Source organism: Microtus oregoni, unplaced genomic scaffold (assembly GCF_018167655.1).
Source record: "Microtus oregoni isolate MIOR12 unplaced genomic scaffold, Mior012 000006F_ref0000085, whole genome shotgun sequence".
Classification (NCBI taxonomy): domain Eukaryota; kingdom Metazoa; phylum Chordata; class Mammalia; order Rodentia; family Cricetidae; genus Microtus; species Microtus oregoni.
Genome location: NW_024543065.1, coordinates 54,505,249 through 54,523,793, shown reverse-complemented (window position 1 = coordinate 54,523,793; position 18,545 = coordinate 54,505,249). Strand labels below are relative to the sequence as shown.

The 18,545-nt window shown below is 46.4% G+C and overlaps 1 protein-coding gene across 1 annotated transcript; it reads left to right on the top strand.

The window, feature by feature from the left end:
- Positions 1 to 2,053: 2,053 nt before the first annotated feature.
- On the top strand, positions 2,054 to 15,764 carry LOC121449948 (carcinoembryonic antigen-related cell adhesion molecule 1-like). The gene is made up of 7 exons (XM_041654603.1): positions 2,054 to 2,117; positions 2,893 to 3,252; positions 9,126 to 9,485; positions 10,988 to 11,266; positions 11,738 to 11,992; positions 14,240 to 14,518; positions 15,400 to 15,764. Exons 1-7 carry the CDS (start codon positions 2,054 to 2,056, stop codon positions 15,762 to 15,764), a joined length of 1,962 nt encoding a protein of 653 aa, XP_041510537.1.
- Positions 15,765 to 18,545: the final 2,781 nt, after the last annotated feature.

The window sequence follows — 18,545 nt, the reverse complement described above, 5'->3', positions numbered from 1 at the left end:
ACATGCTGTTCTTTGTGGGTCCTCTGAATGCGCTCCCAACATGTGCATGGTTTAGATGTAAAACAGGCCCTTAACAAGCAATATCCACATGTGCTCTATGCTGCCACCTTACTGGGAGGACCATGTTTGAAGGTATGGTTTTCATCCTTTAAATGTCTCTGTACAGTGCAATTCTTACAAGTACTGCCAACTTAGGTGCATTGTTCTCTAAACAATAATTCTAGCTATAAAAGCTGTAGAGAGTGAAGGCTGTCCAAAGTATGCTTACATCATCATAATCAGGGAATTTTTGAGAACTCCTGAAAATGATGACTTAATGGCCATGAATCTTGAAAATTAACACACCAGGAATTATCAAAACCAAGAAGCTGCTGGCACGATTTGGTTTGCTTTGATTTTCATTTTTTTTTTTTTATTTTCGAGACAGGGTTTCTCCATACCTTTTTGGTTCCTGTCCTGGAACTAGCTCTTGTAGACCAGGCTGGCCTCGAACTCCAAGAGATCCGCCCGCCTCTGCCTCCCGAGTGCTAGGATTAAAGGCGTGCGCCGCCACAGCCCGGCCTTCATTATATTTTATGTTATAGTTCTAAAGTGTAGTTTTCTGAATGGATGAATCTTCTTCCCTTTCAAACTTAAAGGTCATAACAAAGCTATTTTAGAGTGAGCTAAGGACTTGGATATTCGGGTCCCTGAACGAGAAGTACAAAAAGCCAATGAACATCTGGGAAAAGGGGTTCAACCATCAGCCTTCAGGGAACTGCAGTTCAAAGTGGCAGTGAGCCTCACCTCAGCTGTTATAGTCTCGAACAAAAGTCTAAGTATGTCCTCAAAGGCAGCTGCACACTGGGACCTTCCCTGGGAAACTTGGTGCCCAGCTCCACTACAGCCTTTGGAGCTTGGCCACCATCCTTGTGACAGCACAGACATGAGCTGCAGGTCCCCTCATGGACACCAGGGGGCGACAAGAAAGCTCCCTGAGGCCTGAACAAGTCTTGCAGCTTTGTCTCCATCAGGATTACAAGGGACCTGGAGCTCCATCACATAATCATTTCCTGTGTCTCTGAGAACCCAACTCTACAAGGAGACCCTGTGTAGTCCCCTCCCCCTCACTACACCCATGAGGAAAGATGGGGAGATCACAGGGCAGTCACCAAGGAGAACAAAGGCATCCCAGAAGGGTTAGGGAGGGCATGGGCAGACCTGAATCACATTTGGTCAGCACAGGGAGCTGGGGGGAGGGGTGTCTCCTGGGGTTCTCCATAGGGAGCTGGAACACAAAGTCCTCTTTCTAGTACACAGGTCACCTCCTCCTGCATGTCAGGATGTGAACCCCTGAGATAACTTGTATTCCTGGATGGGACACCTGACTGGTGACAGCAGTGACCTTGAATCTGGGCCCTTCCCAGTTGTCACTCAGACCTTTTCTTGCTCCTAGAGATTACTGCAACTCTCTCCAGGGAGTAACTCCCACTTTCCCAGAGCATTGAGGTCACTGAGCAGACTGGGCTCTGCTGGGATTTCCTGTCACAAGGAAATATACTCTTGACTATATAAAGTGCAGGGAAATGTCCTGGGTTGAGCTGCTGTTCTCTTGGCACTCAGGACATTTCTGAACCTTGTGTCTCAAAGTTCTAGAACACTGAACCAGAAAGAAAGGAATAAGGCCGGGCTGTTGTGGCACACACCTTTTATCCCAGTACTTGGGAGGCAGAGGCAGGTGGATCTCTGTGAGTTCAAGGCCAGCCTGGCTACAAGAGCTAGTTCCAGCACAGACTCCAAAAGCCACAGAGAAACTCTGTCTTGACAAACCAAAAGAGAGAGAGAGAGAGAGAGAGAGAGAGAGAGAGAGAGATAAAGGAACAGAAGGATCAGAGGCAGACTGATACCCCGACTCCACCCCCAGCCCATGTGACTCCAGGAGGTGTCATTTTTTTGGGAGGAGGCTCAGGTCTTGGAATAAAAGCCGAAAAAGACACCAGAGCAGCCACACTTGGCAGCAGCCTGAGAGGCAAACCTCCTGTCCAGAGGAAGAGCCTAGGCTACAACAGAGACCATGGAGCTCTCCTCAGCCCCTCTCCACAAAGGGCAGCTACCCTGTAGGGGACTCCTGCTGGCAGGTGAGGAGACATTCCTCAGGGGTGTGGTAGCAGGGGAGCTCAGAGACTGGATGGGGTCTTCTGGGAGGGGGACTCTGCCTGAGAGGAGACATCTGGCTTCTGCTTGAAGCCTGAGAGCAACAGAAAGCTCACAGTGAATGTGAATTGGTAAGTGGGGAGGAAAACTCAGGGGTTCCCACTGCAAGGGGGTACTGGCCTCTGTACCCTGAAGACTGACTCCCACAACTGTGTCAGGGTGACTCTCCAAGTAAAACTCAAACTGGGGCCAGTAAACAGGGTCATTTCATATATACGACCCTGCACATAAACCCCAGGCTCTGGGACAGTGATTTGCCCACAGGTGTCTGAGCCTGTTCCAGGCAGTGGGGTTTAAACCCAAATCAAACCAGTTCTCCTCACAGAGTCCTGGGCAGGAAGACAGAGCAGCAAGGATATCTAGAAGGTGGGGTTGTGGTTTACAAGGACTTCAGAAGAAACAGAGCTGGGAAGGTCAGAAAATGAAGGCTTTAGAGGAGGTCAGAGAAGACATGCCTACACTCACCAAAGATTCTGAGTGTGAGTAGGGATCTGAAGGAGTAAGGGGTTGGCTGTGCAGACACCCGAGAAAAGTTTCATTCAGTGGAAAGATTCAGGGGTACTGAGGAATGGGGATGATGCTGCTGAGCTCCACCCAATAGGACACACACACCATGGCTGAGAGTTGAACACGCTCAGGTCTCAATTTCTACCAAATGCAAAGATCTAATATTGATAGTTTTTCTCTCTTCCCTCTTAGCCTCACTTTTGATCTACTGGAGCTCTCCCACCACAGCCCAAGTCACTGTGGAAGCAGTTCCGCCCCATGTTGCTGAAGGGGCAAATGTTCTTCTACTTGTCCACAATCTGCCAGAGACACCCCAAGTCTTTTACTGGAACAAGGGAGAAAATCCGGATAACAGTAACGAAATTACACGATTTATAACGTCAGATAATGTAAATAAAACAGGGCCTGCATACAGTGGCAGAGAGACAATATACCCCAATGGATCCCTGCTCTTCCAGAACATCACTCAGAAAGACACTGGAGCCTACACGTTCCAAATGATAACGCAAAGCTATTATTTTATTACAAGATCCGTGCAGTTCCATGTTCACCGTAAGTAATTCTCTGTAACCTCAGGGTCGTGGGTGGAGCTAATCCTACTTCACACATAGAATTGTCAGTGCTGGATGACTGTGTTATGGTCCCCACATTGTGGCTCAAGCATTTAGTAAAGAACACGGAGTGGAGGAAACAGCAATAAATCAGGATCCCTCACTTGAATCCACCCTCAGAGAGAGGGGCTGAGGTAACTCAGGCCAGGAATGTCAGACTCTGCCCAGGGTCTTAGATGCTCCTCATGAACATGGCCTTGAGAAAGACCCTTCAGGACTCAGGCAGGGCCTGACTGAGAAAACCATGAGATTTTCACAGAGACATGAACACCAGGTTTGTTTCAGACCTCCTTCCCAGACTGGACCAGGAATGCTGAGAAGCTTATAGACTGGGCTGTAATTTGACCTCCTGTTGGAGCTGACAGGGGACAATGATGGATTGTAGGCTGGTAGCCTGCTCACCGTCAGCCTGTGAGAGCCATGTCTGAGGCAGGTCACCTGGGCATCTCCTCCTGAGACTCAGTGTGCTCAGCATAGGTGGAGGGGTATGAAAGACAACCAGCCAGCTGTCCTGATGGTCTTCTGAGACCTTGCAGGAAGGTGGAGAGCCCTAAAGAGATGGGAGAAAAGTGTACAAATGGCAGCTCCCTGCCTCTGGGGGTCCAGCCCTGGGATTATTTCCTGCAGGCAAATAGTAAGAGACTGCAAATAGTAAGAGTGGAAGGTTAGGTCATTGCTCAACTTTCAGATGAACTTGTAGGCATGGCAACAATCATTGTCCTATTCTAGGGAAACTGAGACAGGAAACAGTCACTGAGTCAGGGTCACACAGGCCATGGGTGGCACAAGCTATCTGTCCACAGTCACATCTCCTGCCTCCCCACCATGGAGACTCTGTTAGGTACCCCTGAGGGTTATAGATCATTTCCTAGACTTGGGCTTCTTTTAAGGTTCCCTGATTCATGTCAGTCAACATCAAACTCCTGACAAGAATGGCCCAGCTGAAGCCCAGCCTGTCCTGAGACTAACCAGATCCTGATCTGTGTGGGGTCTCTGAAGGGCTGTCAGGTTCTCAGGGAACTCAATGGGAAGACTAATCATGACCTATCTGTAGGAGAGCCCTGAGCAGCAAAGGCTTGGAGGGCACTGGTCCTCACTGAGCAGTGGAGGTCAGTGCAGCTGGAGGGACTCACACATAGTGTCCCAAGACATGCAATGGTGTCAGTGAGGACCAGGAGATAACATGAGGTCTCTGATTCCAAGTCTTGAGTCTGTCCATCACCACACACTGCAGCTCAATTCCCTTCTGGGAAAGCCCTTGCTTCTCCTATACACAGCACAGAGGCCCCATTGTCTCTGAGAGCTCAGCTATTCCATCTGCCTGTAATTTGCTTCTTGCCTGATTCTTTGAGGATCTGGGTTTGTGGGGAGATAGGAGACAATCTCTGTTGAAAGAGGCCCTTGCAAGAATCAGAGGCACCACACAACACAACCTTCTCTCTGTTGTCCGCACACACAGCACGGCTACCCAAGCCCAAAATCACAAGCAACAATTCCAATCCCATGGAGGGTGACGACTCAGTAGCATTAATGTGTGATCCAAAGACTGAGAATACAAGCTACCTGTGGAGGAGAAATGGCCAAAGCCTCTCAGAAGGTGACAGGCTGAAGCTGTCTAAGGGCAACAGGACTCTCACTTTACTCAGTGTTGTGAGGAATGACACAGGAGATTATGAGTGTGAAACCCGGAACCCAGTGAGCACCTCCCGAAGTGACCCATTCACTCTGAACATTACCTGTGAGTATTGTCTGCTTCACCCTGGCTACATCTTTCTATACAAAAGGTTAGAGCTAGGACACTCAGTCCCCTTGGGTTGGTGACACAGACCCACTACACAGATACCTAGGCTGGCCAGGACTTCCTGGCCCATCACAAGAACATGCAGCCAGGCCCAGCATTGAGCTGGAATGGGTTTGAGGCTCAGGGTGATGGGGACAGGCTCAGGTTCAGTGCACACCCGCGTGTGCAGTGGGATGTTGGTGCTTGAGATGGATCAGGGCTTGTGACTGCTGCATGAATACTCTTCTATTGATCTGCACCTCAGCTGCAGTTATAGCACAGCTCAGAGAGATACTATGTTCTTCTGCAGACCAAGATTCCCCTTCGCTCTGCCGACATCACATGTGCCTTTATTCTGTTTGCTCCAGATGGTCCAGACATCCCGATCATATCCCCCTCAAATACTTATTTTCGTTCAAGGACAAACCTCAGTCTCTCCTGCCATTCAGCTGCTAACCCACCCGCACTGTACTCTTGGTTTGTCAATGGAGAGTTCCTGTCAACCTCCCAAGAGCTCTTTATCCCCAACATCACTACTAATGATAGTGGAACCTATACCTGCTTCGTCTATAAATCTATCACTCGCCTCAATAGGACCACAGTCAAGAATATTAAAGTCCTTGGTAAGTGGATCTCTAAAATATCAGCGACAGGTTTGTAGTGGAGTCTTTTGGCTTTCTGGTAAGATGCAGCAGAATTTAATTTCCAGCCCATGTCTAGGGAACAAGCAAAACTCCATTTTTTCCTGAGTGTCCTGCTTCATCCCTATGCTGATCTTCTCAGGATGCTATGACTCCTCCTGTCTGATAGGGTTGGAGCTTGGAGTGTGAGGAGGAGCTTCTCCCAGCCTTGAAAACCTCAGGTTGTGGGAGGGACTTCCTAGGGGAGTGAGAGCCTTAATGTCAAGATTTCTTTCTGTCACTAACACAGCCTTTCTGTCTCCTCCATTTTCCTCTTATGACCTCCACAACTTAGAGGAACATTCAGGGCTTTACTATGTTCACTTCTTTTTCCCTAATGTGAGAAGAAAACTCCCTCCCCACAGATGGGGATCAGCAGTTCAGAGCTCTGCTCCCAGTTCTGATTCTGTCTCAGGGGTGATTGGCTGAGCTCTAACTCCATTGGAGAAGAAGAGAGGGTGGAAAAGGCACCTGGGACCCTGGTTTTGACTCAGGGTAAACCATGTCATTGACGACTTGATGATACCCTCTCTCCCTTACTCTTCTCAAGGTTTATAAACAAAAGTATGGACTTCCCACAGGGCAGGGAACACTTACTGCTCTTAGGACTGGATAGACAGGGGAGAGGGAGTGGGAAGAGTAGGAGGGAAATGGGAGGAGGGGAGGAGGTGAAAATTTTTAATGAATAAATAAATAAATAAACTAAAAAAAATCCAAAAACAAATGTCGGCCAATTGTGCTGCTTTGTGCCTTTAAGTTCAGCACTAAGGAGGGAGAGGCAGGAAGATAGTGTGAGTTTGAGCCAAGTCTGGTCTACATGGCAAGGTCTAGGCTAGCCAAAACTGTACAGTGTGACCCTGTCTGAAAACAAAAAAGCAAAAAACAAAACAAAATGCAAAACAGGTATGGCAGATTAGAGTGGCAGACTGTGGTCAACTCAGTGGTCATTCACGTCTTCTCTGTGGTATTTAATCCATCTCCATGTAGCAGGACATAAATTTCTCTTCAAACAGAAATTCTTTACTTTGGGATTTCTCCAAGTCCTGAATTCTAGGAGTTAACACCTTTAAGATTAGCTGGGCTATCCTAACCCCATAACAAATAAATTATTTAATAAAAAAAACCGAGAAAGCTATTTTCTAATGCAGGGACCTGACTGTTCACACTCACAGAAAGAGTGTGCAAGAATTTGCACAAAAATCAATGGAAAAAACATTCTCCCCATTACTGGGTCTATGGGGGTCACGTAATAATTGCGGACAAACCCCCAAGGTCTATTACACCAGAAGCAAACTTTATTCCAGGAAAACATTAAAAAAATAAATTTCCATGGGGCACAAAAAGTTTATCAGAGAAGGACTTGTAAGGCTGTGGCAAAACACAGTTTCCAAACTCTCCCTTTATATAGCAAGAAGCAACAAGCATTAGGAAAGAACAAAGGAATTTTTACAATCTCGAGGTAAAACTCAGATACAAATTCTTCTTTAAAAAAAATTTTCATTGACCATGTTTTTCAGTTGAACTGGTGTTAGTGTTTAGTCCATCCTTCTCTCTGGCACTGGCTGATGGTGTTTACCAAAGCTCTGCACTCCCCTTACACTTCCCGTGTCGCATAGCAGGCGAGGAATGGGAAAACGCACAACCAAAAAGTCACATACATGCCATCATTTAAACGTAAACTCAGCTCACTTCATTTGCTGATCCTGAGTGGCCAGGGGTCATGAAGGCTGAACGTCAGCTTACAGAGGTTCCTCAGTTTGAAGAGGGTCACTTCAGTCTTGCAGATAGAGCTATGGATTCTATAGCAAAGTGACCAATGTTAACAGTTAATTCTTAAGGTGCTGAGAAAGCTGCTGATAGCCTGCTCTCATTCTCCTAGGATTACAACTTTATATTTCCTTATTTCTGCATTCTTATTTCTGGAACCTACATTTCTATATTCTTATTGTTGGACTCTTCACCAATCCCCCTCAGGGTCTCTGGACACGTGGGGTGAGTGGCCTCCTAGTGTGGAATCTACACGTATACCCTGAGTCCGGGGTCACTATGGGTGATCTGGGTAGAGGAAGATTCTGCTCTTTCCTGAGAGACCATATCTTACACCAAACATGAGATCTTGTGTCATTCTGTGTGAGCTGGCTGAGATCTCTGAGGGTAAACGACTCTCACTTGGTCCCCTCCACTGTTTATCCACAGAGCCAGTGACTACACCCTCCATCAAGGCCACCAAATCTGAAGTCAAAGAACGAGACTCTGTGCACCTGACCTGCGACTTCAACTCCAGTGACTCTACAATTGCCTACCGCTGGTTCCACAATGGCAAGGGAATGGAATTCACAGACAGGGTTTTCTTAATTCAAAACAGACTCCTCTCCATATCGCACGCCAGGAAGGAGGATTCTGGGGCGTATCAGTGTGAGATATACAATGCAGTCAGTTCCAAGAGGAGTGACCCATTCCAGTTGAACTTAAGACGTGAGTGACCTCCCCTCCATTCTTACTTCATAGTGTTGGGAGTGGGGCAATTTTTTATCAGCAATGTGCAAAATGTGTAAAATTCACCAGGAGAAAAACATGGCTCAAGATACAAACACAGCCAGCTTGGTGGTGGATGCATGTTAATCTCATGATAAAATAACGTGTAAGCTGAGCACGGTGCTGCGTGCCTTTAACCCCAGCCATCACACCAGAGCTAGAGACAGGTGATTGTCTATGAGTTCCCAACCTCCCTGGTCTTTGATTAGCAGCACCGGCCACTGTATGCTGAAGACTGACGTTCCCACTATGTTAGGGTGACTCTGCAAGTAAAACCCAGACTGGGGCCATTAAGCAACATCATGACATATGACCCTGAGGAATCCACAAGTAAACCCCAGGCTCTGGGACACTAATTTGCTCACAGGTATCTGAGCCTGTTTCAGGTAGTGGGCTTTAAACCAAAATCAAATTATTCCTCCTCACAGAGTCCTGGGCAGGAAGACAGAGGAGCAAGGACATCTAGAAGGTGGGGCTGGGACTGACAAGCACTTCAGAAGAAACAGAGCTGGGAAGGCAAGAAAATGAATGCTTGGAGTCTTTAGAGAAGGAGGTCAAAGAAGACATGCCTACACTCACCAAAGATTCTGAGTGTGAGCAGGGATCTGAGGGAGTTAGGGGTGAGCTGTGTGGACACCTAAGAAGAGAGTTTCGTTCACTGGAAAGATTCAGGAGTACAGAGGAATGGGGGTGATGCCCCAGACCTTTCTGCAACAGGACACACACACACCATGGCTGAGAGTTGAACACGCTCAGGTCTCAATTTCTACCAAATGCAAAGATCTAATATTGATCGGTTTTTTTCTTCTTCCCTCTTAGCCTCACTTTTGATCTACATGAGCTCTCCCACCATGGCCCAAGTCACTGTGGAAGCAGTTCCGCCCCACGTTGCTGAAGGGGCAAATGTTCTTCTACTTGTCCACAATCTGCCAGAGACACTCCAAGTCTTTTCCTGGTACAAGGGAGAAAATGTGGATGAGAAAAAGGAGATTGTAAAATTTGTAAAACCCGGAGAAACATATAAAAGAGGGCCTGCATACAGTGGCAGAGTAAAAATATACCTCAATGGATCTCTGCTCTTACTCAATGTCGCTCAGAAAGATGCAGTACCCTACATGCTACATATGAAAATGGGAAACCTTGACGCTAGAAATGCATCTGTGAAGTTCCATGTACACCGTAAGTAACCTCTGGGTCGTTGTAGACCTAATCCTACTTCACTCATAGAATTGTCAGTCCTGGATGACTTGTTATGGTCCCCGCATTGTGGTTCAAACATTTAGAAAAGGCCACAGAATGGAGGAAACAGAAATAAATCAGGATCGGTAACTAGAATCTACCCTCTGAGAGAGAAGGTGAGGTAACTCAGCCCAGGCATGTCAGACTCTGCCCAGGGTCTTAGATGCTCCTCATGAACATGGCCTCGAGAAAGATCCTTCAGGACTCAGGCAGGGCCTGGCTGAGAAAACCATGAGATTTTCACAGAGAAATGAACACCCAAAGCTTTGCTTCAGACCTCCATCCCAGACTGGACCAGGAATTCTGGGATCTCAAAGATGGGGTTGGAATTTGACCTCCTGTTGGAGCTGACAGGAGACAATGATTGATTGCAGGCTGGTAGCCTGCTCACCGTCAGCCTGTGAGAGCCATGTCTGAGACAGGTCACCTGGGCATCTCCTCCTGAGACTCAGTGTGCTCAGCATAGGTGGAGGGGTATGAAAGACAACCAGCCAGCTGTCCTGATGGTCTTCTGAGACCTTGCAGGAAGGTGGAGAGCCCTAAAGAGATGGGAGAAAAGTGTACAAATGGCAACTCCTTGCCTCTGGGGGTCCAGCCCTGGAATTATTTCCTGCAGGCAAATAGTAAGAGATACTGCTTGGTGGAAAGTCAGTCCATTGCTCACCTTTCAGGTTAACTTGCAAGCAACGATCATTTACTCTGTGCCCTATTCTAGGGAAACTGAGACAGGAAACACAGTCACTAAGTCAGGGTCACACAGGCCACGGGTGGCACAAGGTATCTGTCAACAGCCACATCTCCTGCCTCCCCACCATGGAGACTCTTTTAGGTGCCCCTGAGTCTTATAGATCATTTCCTAGACTTGGGCTTCTTTTATGATTCCCTGATTCCTGTCAGTCAACATCAAACTCCTGACAAGAATGGCCCAGCTGAAGCCCAGCCTGACCTGAGTGCTAACCAGATTCAGGTTGGTGTGAGATCTCTGACGGGCTGTTAGGTTCTCAGGGAACTCAATGGGAAGACTAATCATGACCTATCTGTAGGAGAGCCCTGGGCAGCAAAGGCTTGGAGGGTGCTGGTCCTCACTGAGCAGTGGAGGTCAGGGCAGCTGGAGCGACTCACACATAGTGTCCCAAGACATGCAATGTGTCAATGAGGACCAGGAGATAACATGAGGTCTCTGATTCCAAGTCTCTAGTCTGTCCATCACCACACACTGCAGCTCAGTTCCCTACTGGGAAAGCCCTTGCTTCTCCCAAACACAGCACAGGAGGCCCCATTGTCTCTGAGAGCTCAGCTACTCCATCTGTAATTTGTTTCTTGCCTGATTCTTTGAGGTTCTGGGTTGGAAGGGAGATTGGAGACTAGCTCTGTTTAAAGAGGCCCTTGCAAGAATCAGAGGCACCAAACAGGGCAAAATTCCTTCTCTTGTCTGCACATAGCACTGCTACCCAAGCCCAAAATCACAAGCAACAATTCCAATCCCATGGAAGGCGAGGACTCAGTAGCATTAATGTGTGAGCCTGAGACTGAGAATACAAACTACCTGTGGAGGAGAAATGGCCAAAGCCTCTCAGAAGGTGACAGGCTGAAGCTGTCTGAGGACAACAGGACTCTCACTTTACTCAGTGTTGTGAGGAATGACACAGGAGATTATGAGTGTGAAACCCGGAACCCAGTGAGCACCTCCCGAAGTTATCCATTCCATCTGGAAATTACCTGTGAGTATTATCTGTTTTATAATTTTTACAGATGCCTAAATACCGACAGTTTGAGCTAGGACACTCTGTCCCCTTGGGTTGGTGACACAGATCTACCACACAGATCCCTAGGCTGAACAGGGCCTCCTGGCCCAGTCCAGGTACATGCAGCCAGGCCCAGAATTGAGCTGGAATGGGCTGGAGGGACTTCTCCTACCTAGAGAGACTCAGGGTGATGGAGACAGGGGACAGATCAGTCTCAGGCTCAGTGCACACGTGAGTGTGAAGTGGGTATGTTCCTGTGCTTTGATCGAGATGGATCAGGATTTGTGCCTGCTGCATGAATACTCCTCTTCTAATCGGCACCACAGCTCTTGGAACTTGCTCAGCTGAAGTTATAGCACAGCTCAGAGAGATACTATGGCCTTCTGCAGACCAGTATGGCCCTTCCCTCTGCTGACATCACATGTGCCTTTGTTGTGTTTGTTCCAGATGGTCCAGACATCCCTATCATATCCCCCTCAAATACTCATTTTCGTTCAAGGACAAACCTCAGTCTCTCCTGCCATTCAGCTGCTCTCCCACCCACGCTGTACTCTTGGTTTGTCAATGGAGAGCTAGTGTCATCCTCCCAAGAGCTCTTTATCCCCAACATCACTACTAATAACAGTGGATCCTATACCTGCCTCATCCATTACTTTGTCACTGGCCTCAATAAGACCAGAGTCAAGAACATTGAAGTCCTTGGTAAGTGGATCTCTGGAATATCAGTGCCAGATTTAGAGTTTTTTGACTTTCTGGTAAGATGCAGCAGAATTTAATTTCCAGCCCATGTCTAGGGAACAAGCAAAACTCCACTCTCTCCTGAGCGTGCTTCATCCCTATGCTGATCTTCTCAGGATGCTCTGACTTCTGGCTGATAGGGATGGAGCTTGGAATGTGAGGAGGAGCTTCTCCCAGCCTTGGAAACCTCAGGTTGTGGGAGGGACTTCCTAGAGGAGGGAGAGCCTTAAGGTCAAGATTTCTTTCTGTCACTAACACAGCCTTCCTGTCCCCTCCATTTTCTTCTTATGACCTCCATGGCTTAGAGGGACATCCAGGGCTTTACTATGTTCACTTCTTTTTTTCCCAAATGTGAGAAGAAAACTCCCTCCCTACAAATGGGAACCAGCAGTTCAGAGCTCTGCTCCCAGTTCTGCTTCTGTCTCAGGGGTGATTGGCTGAGCTCTGACACCATCGGAGGGAAAGAGAGGGTGGAGAAGGCACCTGGGACCCTGGTTCTGAGTCAGGGTGAACCGTGTCACTGACGACTTGATGATGCTCTTTCTCTTACTCTTCTCAAGGATTATAAACAAAAGTATGGACTTCCCACAGGGCAGGGAAGCCTGACTGCTCTTAGGACTGGAGAGGGAGGGGAGGGGGAGTGGAGAGAGTATAGGGGAAATGGAAGGAGGTGAAGGATTTTAATAAATAAATAAATAAATAAACTAAAAAAAATCCAAAAACAAATGCCGGCCAAGTGTGCTGGTTTGTGCCTTTAAGGTCAGCACTAAGGAGGGAGAGACAGGGAGGTAGTGTGAGTTTGAGCCAAGTCTGGTCTACATGGCAAGTTCTAGGCTAGCCAGAACTGTACAGTGTGACCCTGTCTGAAAACAAAAAAGCAAAAAACAAAATGCAAAACAGGTATGGCAGATTAGAGTGGCAGACTGTGGTCAACTCAGTGGTCATTCACGTCTTCTCTGTGGTACTTAATCCATCTCCATGTAGCAGGACATAAATTTCTCTTCAAACAGAAATTCTTTACTTTGGGATTTCTCCGAGTCCTGAAATCTAGGAGTTAATACCTTTAAGATTAGCTGGGCTATCCTAACCCCATAACAAATAAATTATTTAATAAAGAAAACCCTAGAAAGCTATTGTCTAATGCAGGGACCTGACTGTTCACAGTCACAGAAAGAGTGTGCAAGAACTTGCACAAAAATCAATGGAAAAAACATTCTCCCCATTTCTGGGTCCATGGGGGTCAAGCAGCGATTGTGGACAAACCCCCAAGGTCTATTACACCAGAAGCAAACTTTATTCCAGGAAATAAAATTAAAAAATAAAAAAATAAATTTCCATGGGCACAAAATGTTTATCAGGGAAGGACTTGTAAGGCTGTGGCAAAACACAGTTTCCAAACTCTCCCTTTATATAGCAAGAAGCAACAAGCATTAGGAAAGAACAAAGGAATTTTTACAATCTCGAGGTAAAACTCAGATACAAATTCTTTTTTAAAAAAAATTTTATTAACCTTGTTTTTCAGTTATACTGGTGTTAGTGTTTAGTCCATCCTTCTCTCTGGCACTGGCTGATGGTGTTTACCAAAGCTCTGCACTACCCTGACACTGCCCGTTTTGCATAGCACGAGAGGAATGGGAAAACGCACAACCAAAAAGTCACATACATGCCATCATTTAAACGTAAACTCAGCTCACTTCATTTGCTGGTCCTGAGTGGCCAGGGGTCATGAAGGCTGAACTTCAGCTTACAGAGGTCCCTCAGTTTGAAGAGGGTCACTTCAGTCTTGCAGATAGAGCTATGGATTCTATAGCAAAGTGACCAATGTTAACAGTTAATTCTTAAGGTGCTGAGAATGCTGTTGACAGCCTGCTCTCATTCTCCTAGGATTACAACTTTATATTTCCTTATTTCTACATTCTTATTTCTGGAACCTACATTTCTATATTCTTATTGTTGGACTCTTCACCAATCCCCCTCAGGGTCTCTGGACACGTGGGGTGAGTGGCCTCCTAGTGTGGAATCTACACGAATACCCTGAGTCCGGGGTCACTATGGGTGATCTGGGTAGAGGAAGATTCTGCTCTTTCCTGAGAGACCATATCTTACACCAAACATGAGATCTTGTGTCTTCATTCTGTGGGCCCTGTGAGCTGGCTGAGATCTCTGAGGGTAAACGACTCTCATTTGGTCCCCTCCACTGTTTATCCACAGAGCCAGTGACTACACCCACCATCAAAGCCACCAAATCTGAAGTCAAAGAACGAAACTCTGTGCACCTGACCTGCGACTTCAACTCCAGTGACTCTACAATTGCCTACCGCTGGTTCCACAATGGCAAGGGAATGGAATTCACAGACAGGGTATTCTTAATTCAAAACAGACTCCTCTCCATATCGCACGCCAGGAAGGAGGATTCTGGGGCGTATCAGTGTGAGATATACAATGCAGTCAGTTCCAAGAGGAGTGACCCATTCCAGTTGACCGTAAGACGTGAGTGACCTCCCCTCCATTCTTACTTCATAGTGTTGAGGGTGGGGCAATTTTTTATCAGCAATGTGCAAAATGTGTAAAATTCACCAGGAGAAAAACATGGCTCAAGATACAAACACAGCCAGCTTGGTGGTGGATGCATGTTAATCTCATGATAAAATAAGGCGTAAGCTGAGCACGGTGCTGCGTGCCTTTAACCCCAGCCAGCACACCAGAGCTAGAGACAGGTGATTGTCTATGAGTTCCCAACCTCCCTGGTCTTTGATTAGCAGAACCGGCCACTGTATGCTGAAGACTGACATTCCCACTCTGTCAGGGTGACTCTGCAAGTAAAACCCAGACTGGGGCCATTAAGCAACATCATGACATATGACCCTGAGGAATCCACAAGTAAACCCCAGGCTCTGGGACACTAATTTGCTCACAGGTATCTGAGCCTGTTTCAGGCAGTGGGCTTTAAACCAAAATCAAATTATTCCTCCTCACAGAGTCTTGGGCAGGAAGACAGAGGAGCAAGGACATCTAGAAGGTGGGGTTGGGACTGACAAGCACTTCAGAAGAAACAGAGCTGGGAAGGCAAGAAAATGAATGCTTGGAGTCTTTAGAGAAGGAGGTCAGAGAAGACATGCCTACACTCACCAAAGATTCTGAGTGTGACCCGGGATCTGAGGAACTGTGGGGTGCTCTGTGCAGATACCCGAGAAAACAGTTTCATTCAATAGAATACTCCAGGGGTACTGAGGAATGGGGGTAATGCTGCTGACCTCTTCAAAATACGACACACACACACACACACACACACACACACACACACTCAGATTTCAATTTCTACGAAATGCAAAGGTCCTAATAATGATGGTTTTTTTTTTTTTTTCTCTTAGCCTCTCTTACGATCCTCTGGAGCTCACGCACCAAGCCCGCAGTTACTGTGGAGGCAGTTCCACCCCATGTTGATGAAGGGAAGAGTGTTGTTCTACTTGTCCATGATATGCCAGAGAAAGTCAAATCCTTTTTCTGGTACAAGGGAAAAAATAGTATTGAGGAGAATAAAATTGCCCGATTTCTAAAATCTGATAGCACAGTTCAAAAAGGGCCTGCATACAGCGGCAGAGAGAAAATATACCAAAGTGGATCCCTGGTCTTCCGGAATGTCACTAAGATCGATGAAGGAGCCTATTTGCTACGTATGGAAACAGAAAACTTAAATTTTATGGCATATGTGCACATCCATGTGAACCCTAAGTAATTCTCTGTAACTGCTGGTGGAGGAAGCCATGCTGTTACCCCTGGGAATGACACATACATGTGTTGCAAATGGAGCTCTTTAGAGGCAAGGCCCTTTGGATAATCCCATCCATTTGTCAAAGACCTTCAGAAACAATACTTCAGATGTCTGCGCTGATCCCAGGGGTGCATGGGCTTCAGGCCTCTCTAACTTCCACTATGCTTATTTTTAGGGTGATTCTTAGTTCTGTTTTGTTAGTCGTGATTGTGCCTGAGTTTACTAGGAATTAAAGATTTTGCAGAAAAATTAAATTTCTCTGATGTGTTATGCAAACCAGTTTCACCTCTTGCTCCTGGCTGCCTTTGCAGTCATCCTGAGTGAGCAGGAGGAGCGTACTAAGGGTAATGATTATTGCTTATTCAGTCCCAAAAGTGATCAATATCCTACAAAGAACTTAGAACATGGTTTCTTAAAGGATGACATTAAAAACTTACAGAAACATATAAGGAAAAGATATAGGACACAAAAGGTCAGGCATTTCTTTTGTGCCAGGACATGAAAACTCAGATATTCTTCCAATATCAACTTATCGATAAAGGAATCTAAAACTCCCAGTTCCCTTAAGAGAAAAGTACACGTAGAAATTGTCAGGAAGTTTAGGAATTTTGTCCAGCAGTTAAAGCATTAGGTATTAATCATTACTATTTTCAGAACTTATAAAGATTAGAATTATAACTGTAGTCCACATAAAGGTGATACAGAGATTACTTAGAAACTGGCATACAGCTGAAAATGATATCCTAGGTGTGACAATACACTCAGCTGGTGACAAAGATATGAAAGTATCACAGTGTGAAGAGCTGGTCACAGGGCTTTAGTCTCTTAGTTTGTAATCAGATATTTACTCCCAGCTAGGGCACAGTATGAATAAGATGTGCCTGGCCAGATATAAACATTGGCTTGCACTATAATGATATGGGGCAAAGGTCAATGACGTCAAGGGAGTGGGAAGAAGAGAACCTGAAATGAATAAATGTTAATGATTCTAGGAGAGTGATTAAAGAGAAATGATTTGGAACTGCTCATGCTTGGAGGCATTAGGGCTTATAAAGATAAAGACTGCCTGAGCTAGATGGGAACATCAGGTAGAAAGACCAGTGGTCAGACCCTTCATTCTTTGCCAACTTCACAATCCGTCCTGGGGCACAGAATCCCACTGGACATGGACTCTGGCACTCATGGTCATGGGTGGAGTTATTTCTACTTCATGTAGGATAGTCAGTCCTGATGACTCTGTGTTATGGTCACTACATTGTGGTTCAAACATTTAGTAAAGCACACAGAGTGGGGGAAACAGCAATAAACCAGAATCCCTCAATTGAATCTACCCTCTGAGAGAGGGGGTGTGGTAATTCAGCCCAGGCATGTCAGACTCTGCCCAGGGTCTGTCTTAGAACATGGCCCTGAGAAAGACCCTTCAGGTCTCAGTAGGGCCTGGCTGACGAAACCATGAGATTTTCACAGAGACATGAAAACCTAAGCTTTGCCCAGACCTCCATCCCAGACCTGACCAGGAATCTTAAGAAACTTATGGACTAGGTTGGAATTTACCTCCTGTTGGAGCTCACAGGGGAAAATGATTGATTGTAGGCCCATAGCCTGCTGACCCTCAGCCTGTGAGAGCCATGTCTGAAGCAGATCACCTGGGCATCTCCTCCTGAGACTCAGCATGCTCAGAATAGGTGGAGGGGTATAAAGGCAACCAACCAGCTGTCCTGATGGTCTTCTGAGACCTCGTAGGAAGATGGAGAGCCCTAAAGAGATGGGAGGAAATTGTACAAATGGCAGGTCCTAGCCTCTGTGGGTCCTGCCCTGGGATTCTTTCCTGCAGGCAAGTAGTAAGAGGCATTGCTTTGTAGAAGGTTAGGTCATTGCTCACATTTAAGGTGAACTTGTATGCATGTGATGGAGGAAGGTCATTGGTTAATAAAGAAACTGCCTTTGCCCATTTGATAGGCCATCCCTTAGGTGGGTGGAGTAGACAGAACAGAATGCTGGGAAGAAGGGAAGTGAGGCAGAAGCTATTCCTCTCCTCTCAAGGACAGTCACAATGGAGCTTTAGCCCAAGATGGATCTAGGTTAGAATCTTTCCAGTAAGCCACCACCTTGTGGTGCCACACACATTAATAGAAATGGGTAATCAAGATGGGAGAATTAGCCAGTAAGAGGCTAGAGCTAATGGGCCAAGCAGTGTTTAAATGAATACAATTTGTGTGTTGTTATTAAGGGGCATAAGATAGCCAGGCGTGCAGAAGCCAGGCAGGATGAAAAGTAGGCTTGCAGCAGCTCCTTCTACAGGCACGGAAAAGGATCATTTACCCTGTGTCCTATTCTAGGGAAACTGAGACTGGAAACACAGTCACTGAGTCAGGGTCACATAGGTCATGGGTTGCACAAGCTATCAGGACTGCTTGTTTTTATGCTGTATGAACTGGACAGGTAGGACCCATGGAGAAATGACTGCTGAAATTGCCTAAAGGTGACACTGTCCTTCAGTGTTCCTGCTTCATGAAAGAGTGTGCTAGACTCTTCTAGGACACACAAAAATGTTACTAACAAACTGTCAATATAGGCTGAACTGTCTTTGAAATTTCCTGCTTCATGGGAAAGCCTGGTGGATACTATGGCCTGTGTGCTGATGATTAGATGCTCCAATGATGTCCAGGCAGCGAGTTGTCTCTGTTAATTCTAGAGTTTTTGAAGTTGCTTACAATTTACTTCTTGTTTACTTAGATAATATTA

What these genes read in the sequence shown, in the direction of transcription:
- LOC121449948 (XM_041654603.1), top strand. Translation starts at nt 2,054, where the DNA reads ATGGAGCTCTCCTCAGCCCCTCTCCACAAAGGGCAGCTACCCTGTAGG. An exon ending in TAGGGGACTCCTGCTGGCAG is followed by an intron (nt 2,118 to 2,892) that starts GTGAGGAGACAT and finishes CTTCCCTCTTAG; the next exon opens with CCTCACTTTTGATCTACTGG. An exon ending in CGTGCAGTTCCATGTTCACC is followed by an intron (nt 3,253 to 9,125) that starts GTAAGTAATTCT and finishes CTTCCCTCTTAG; the next exon opens with CCTCACTTTTGATCTACATG.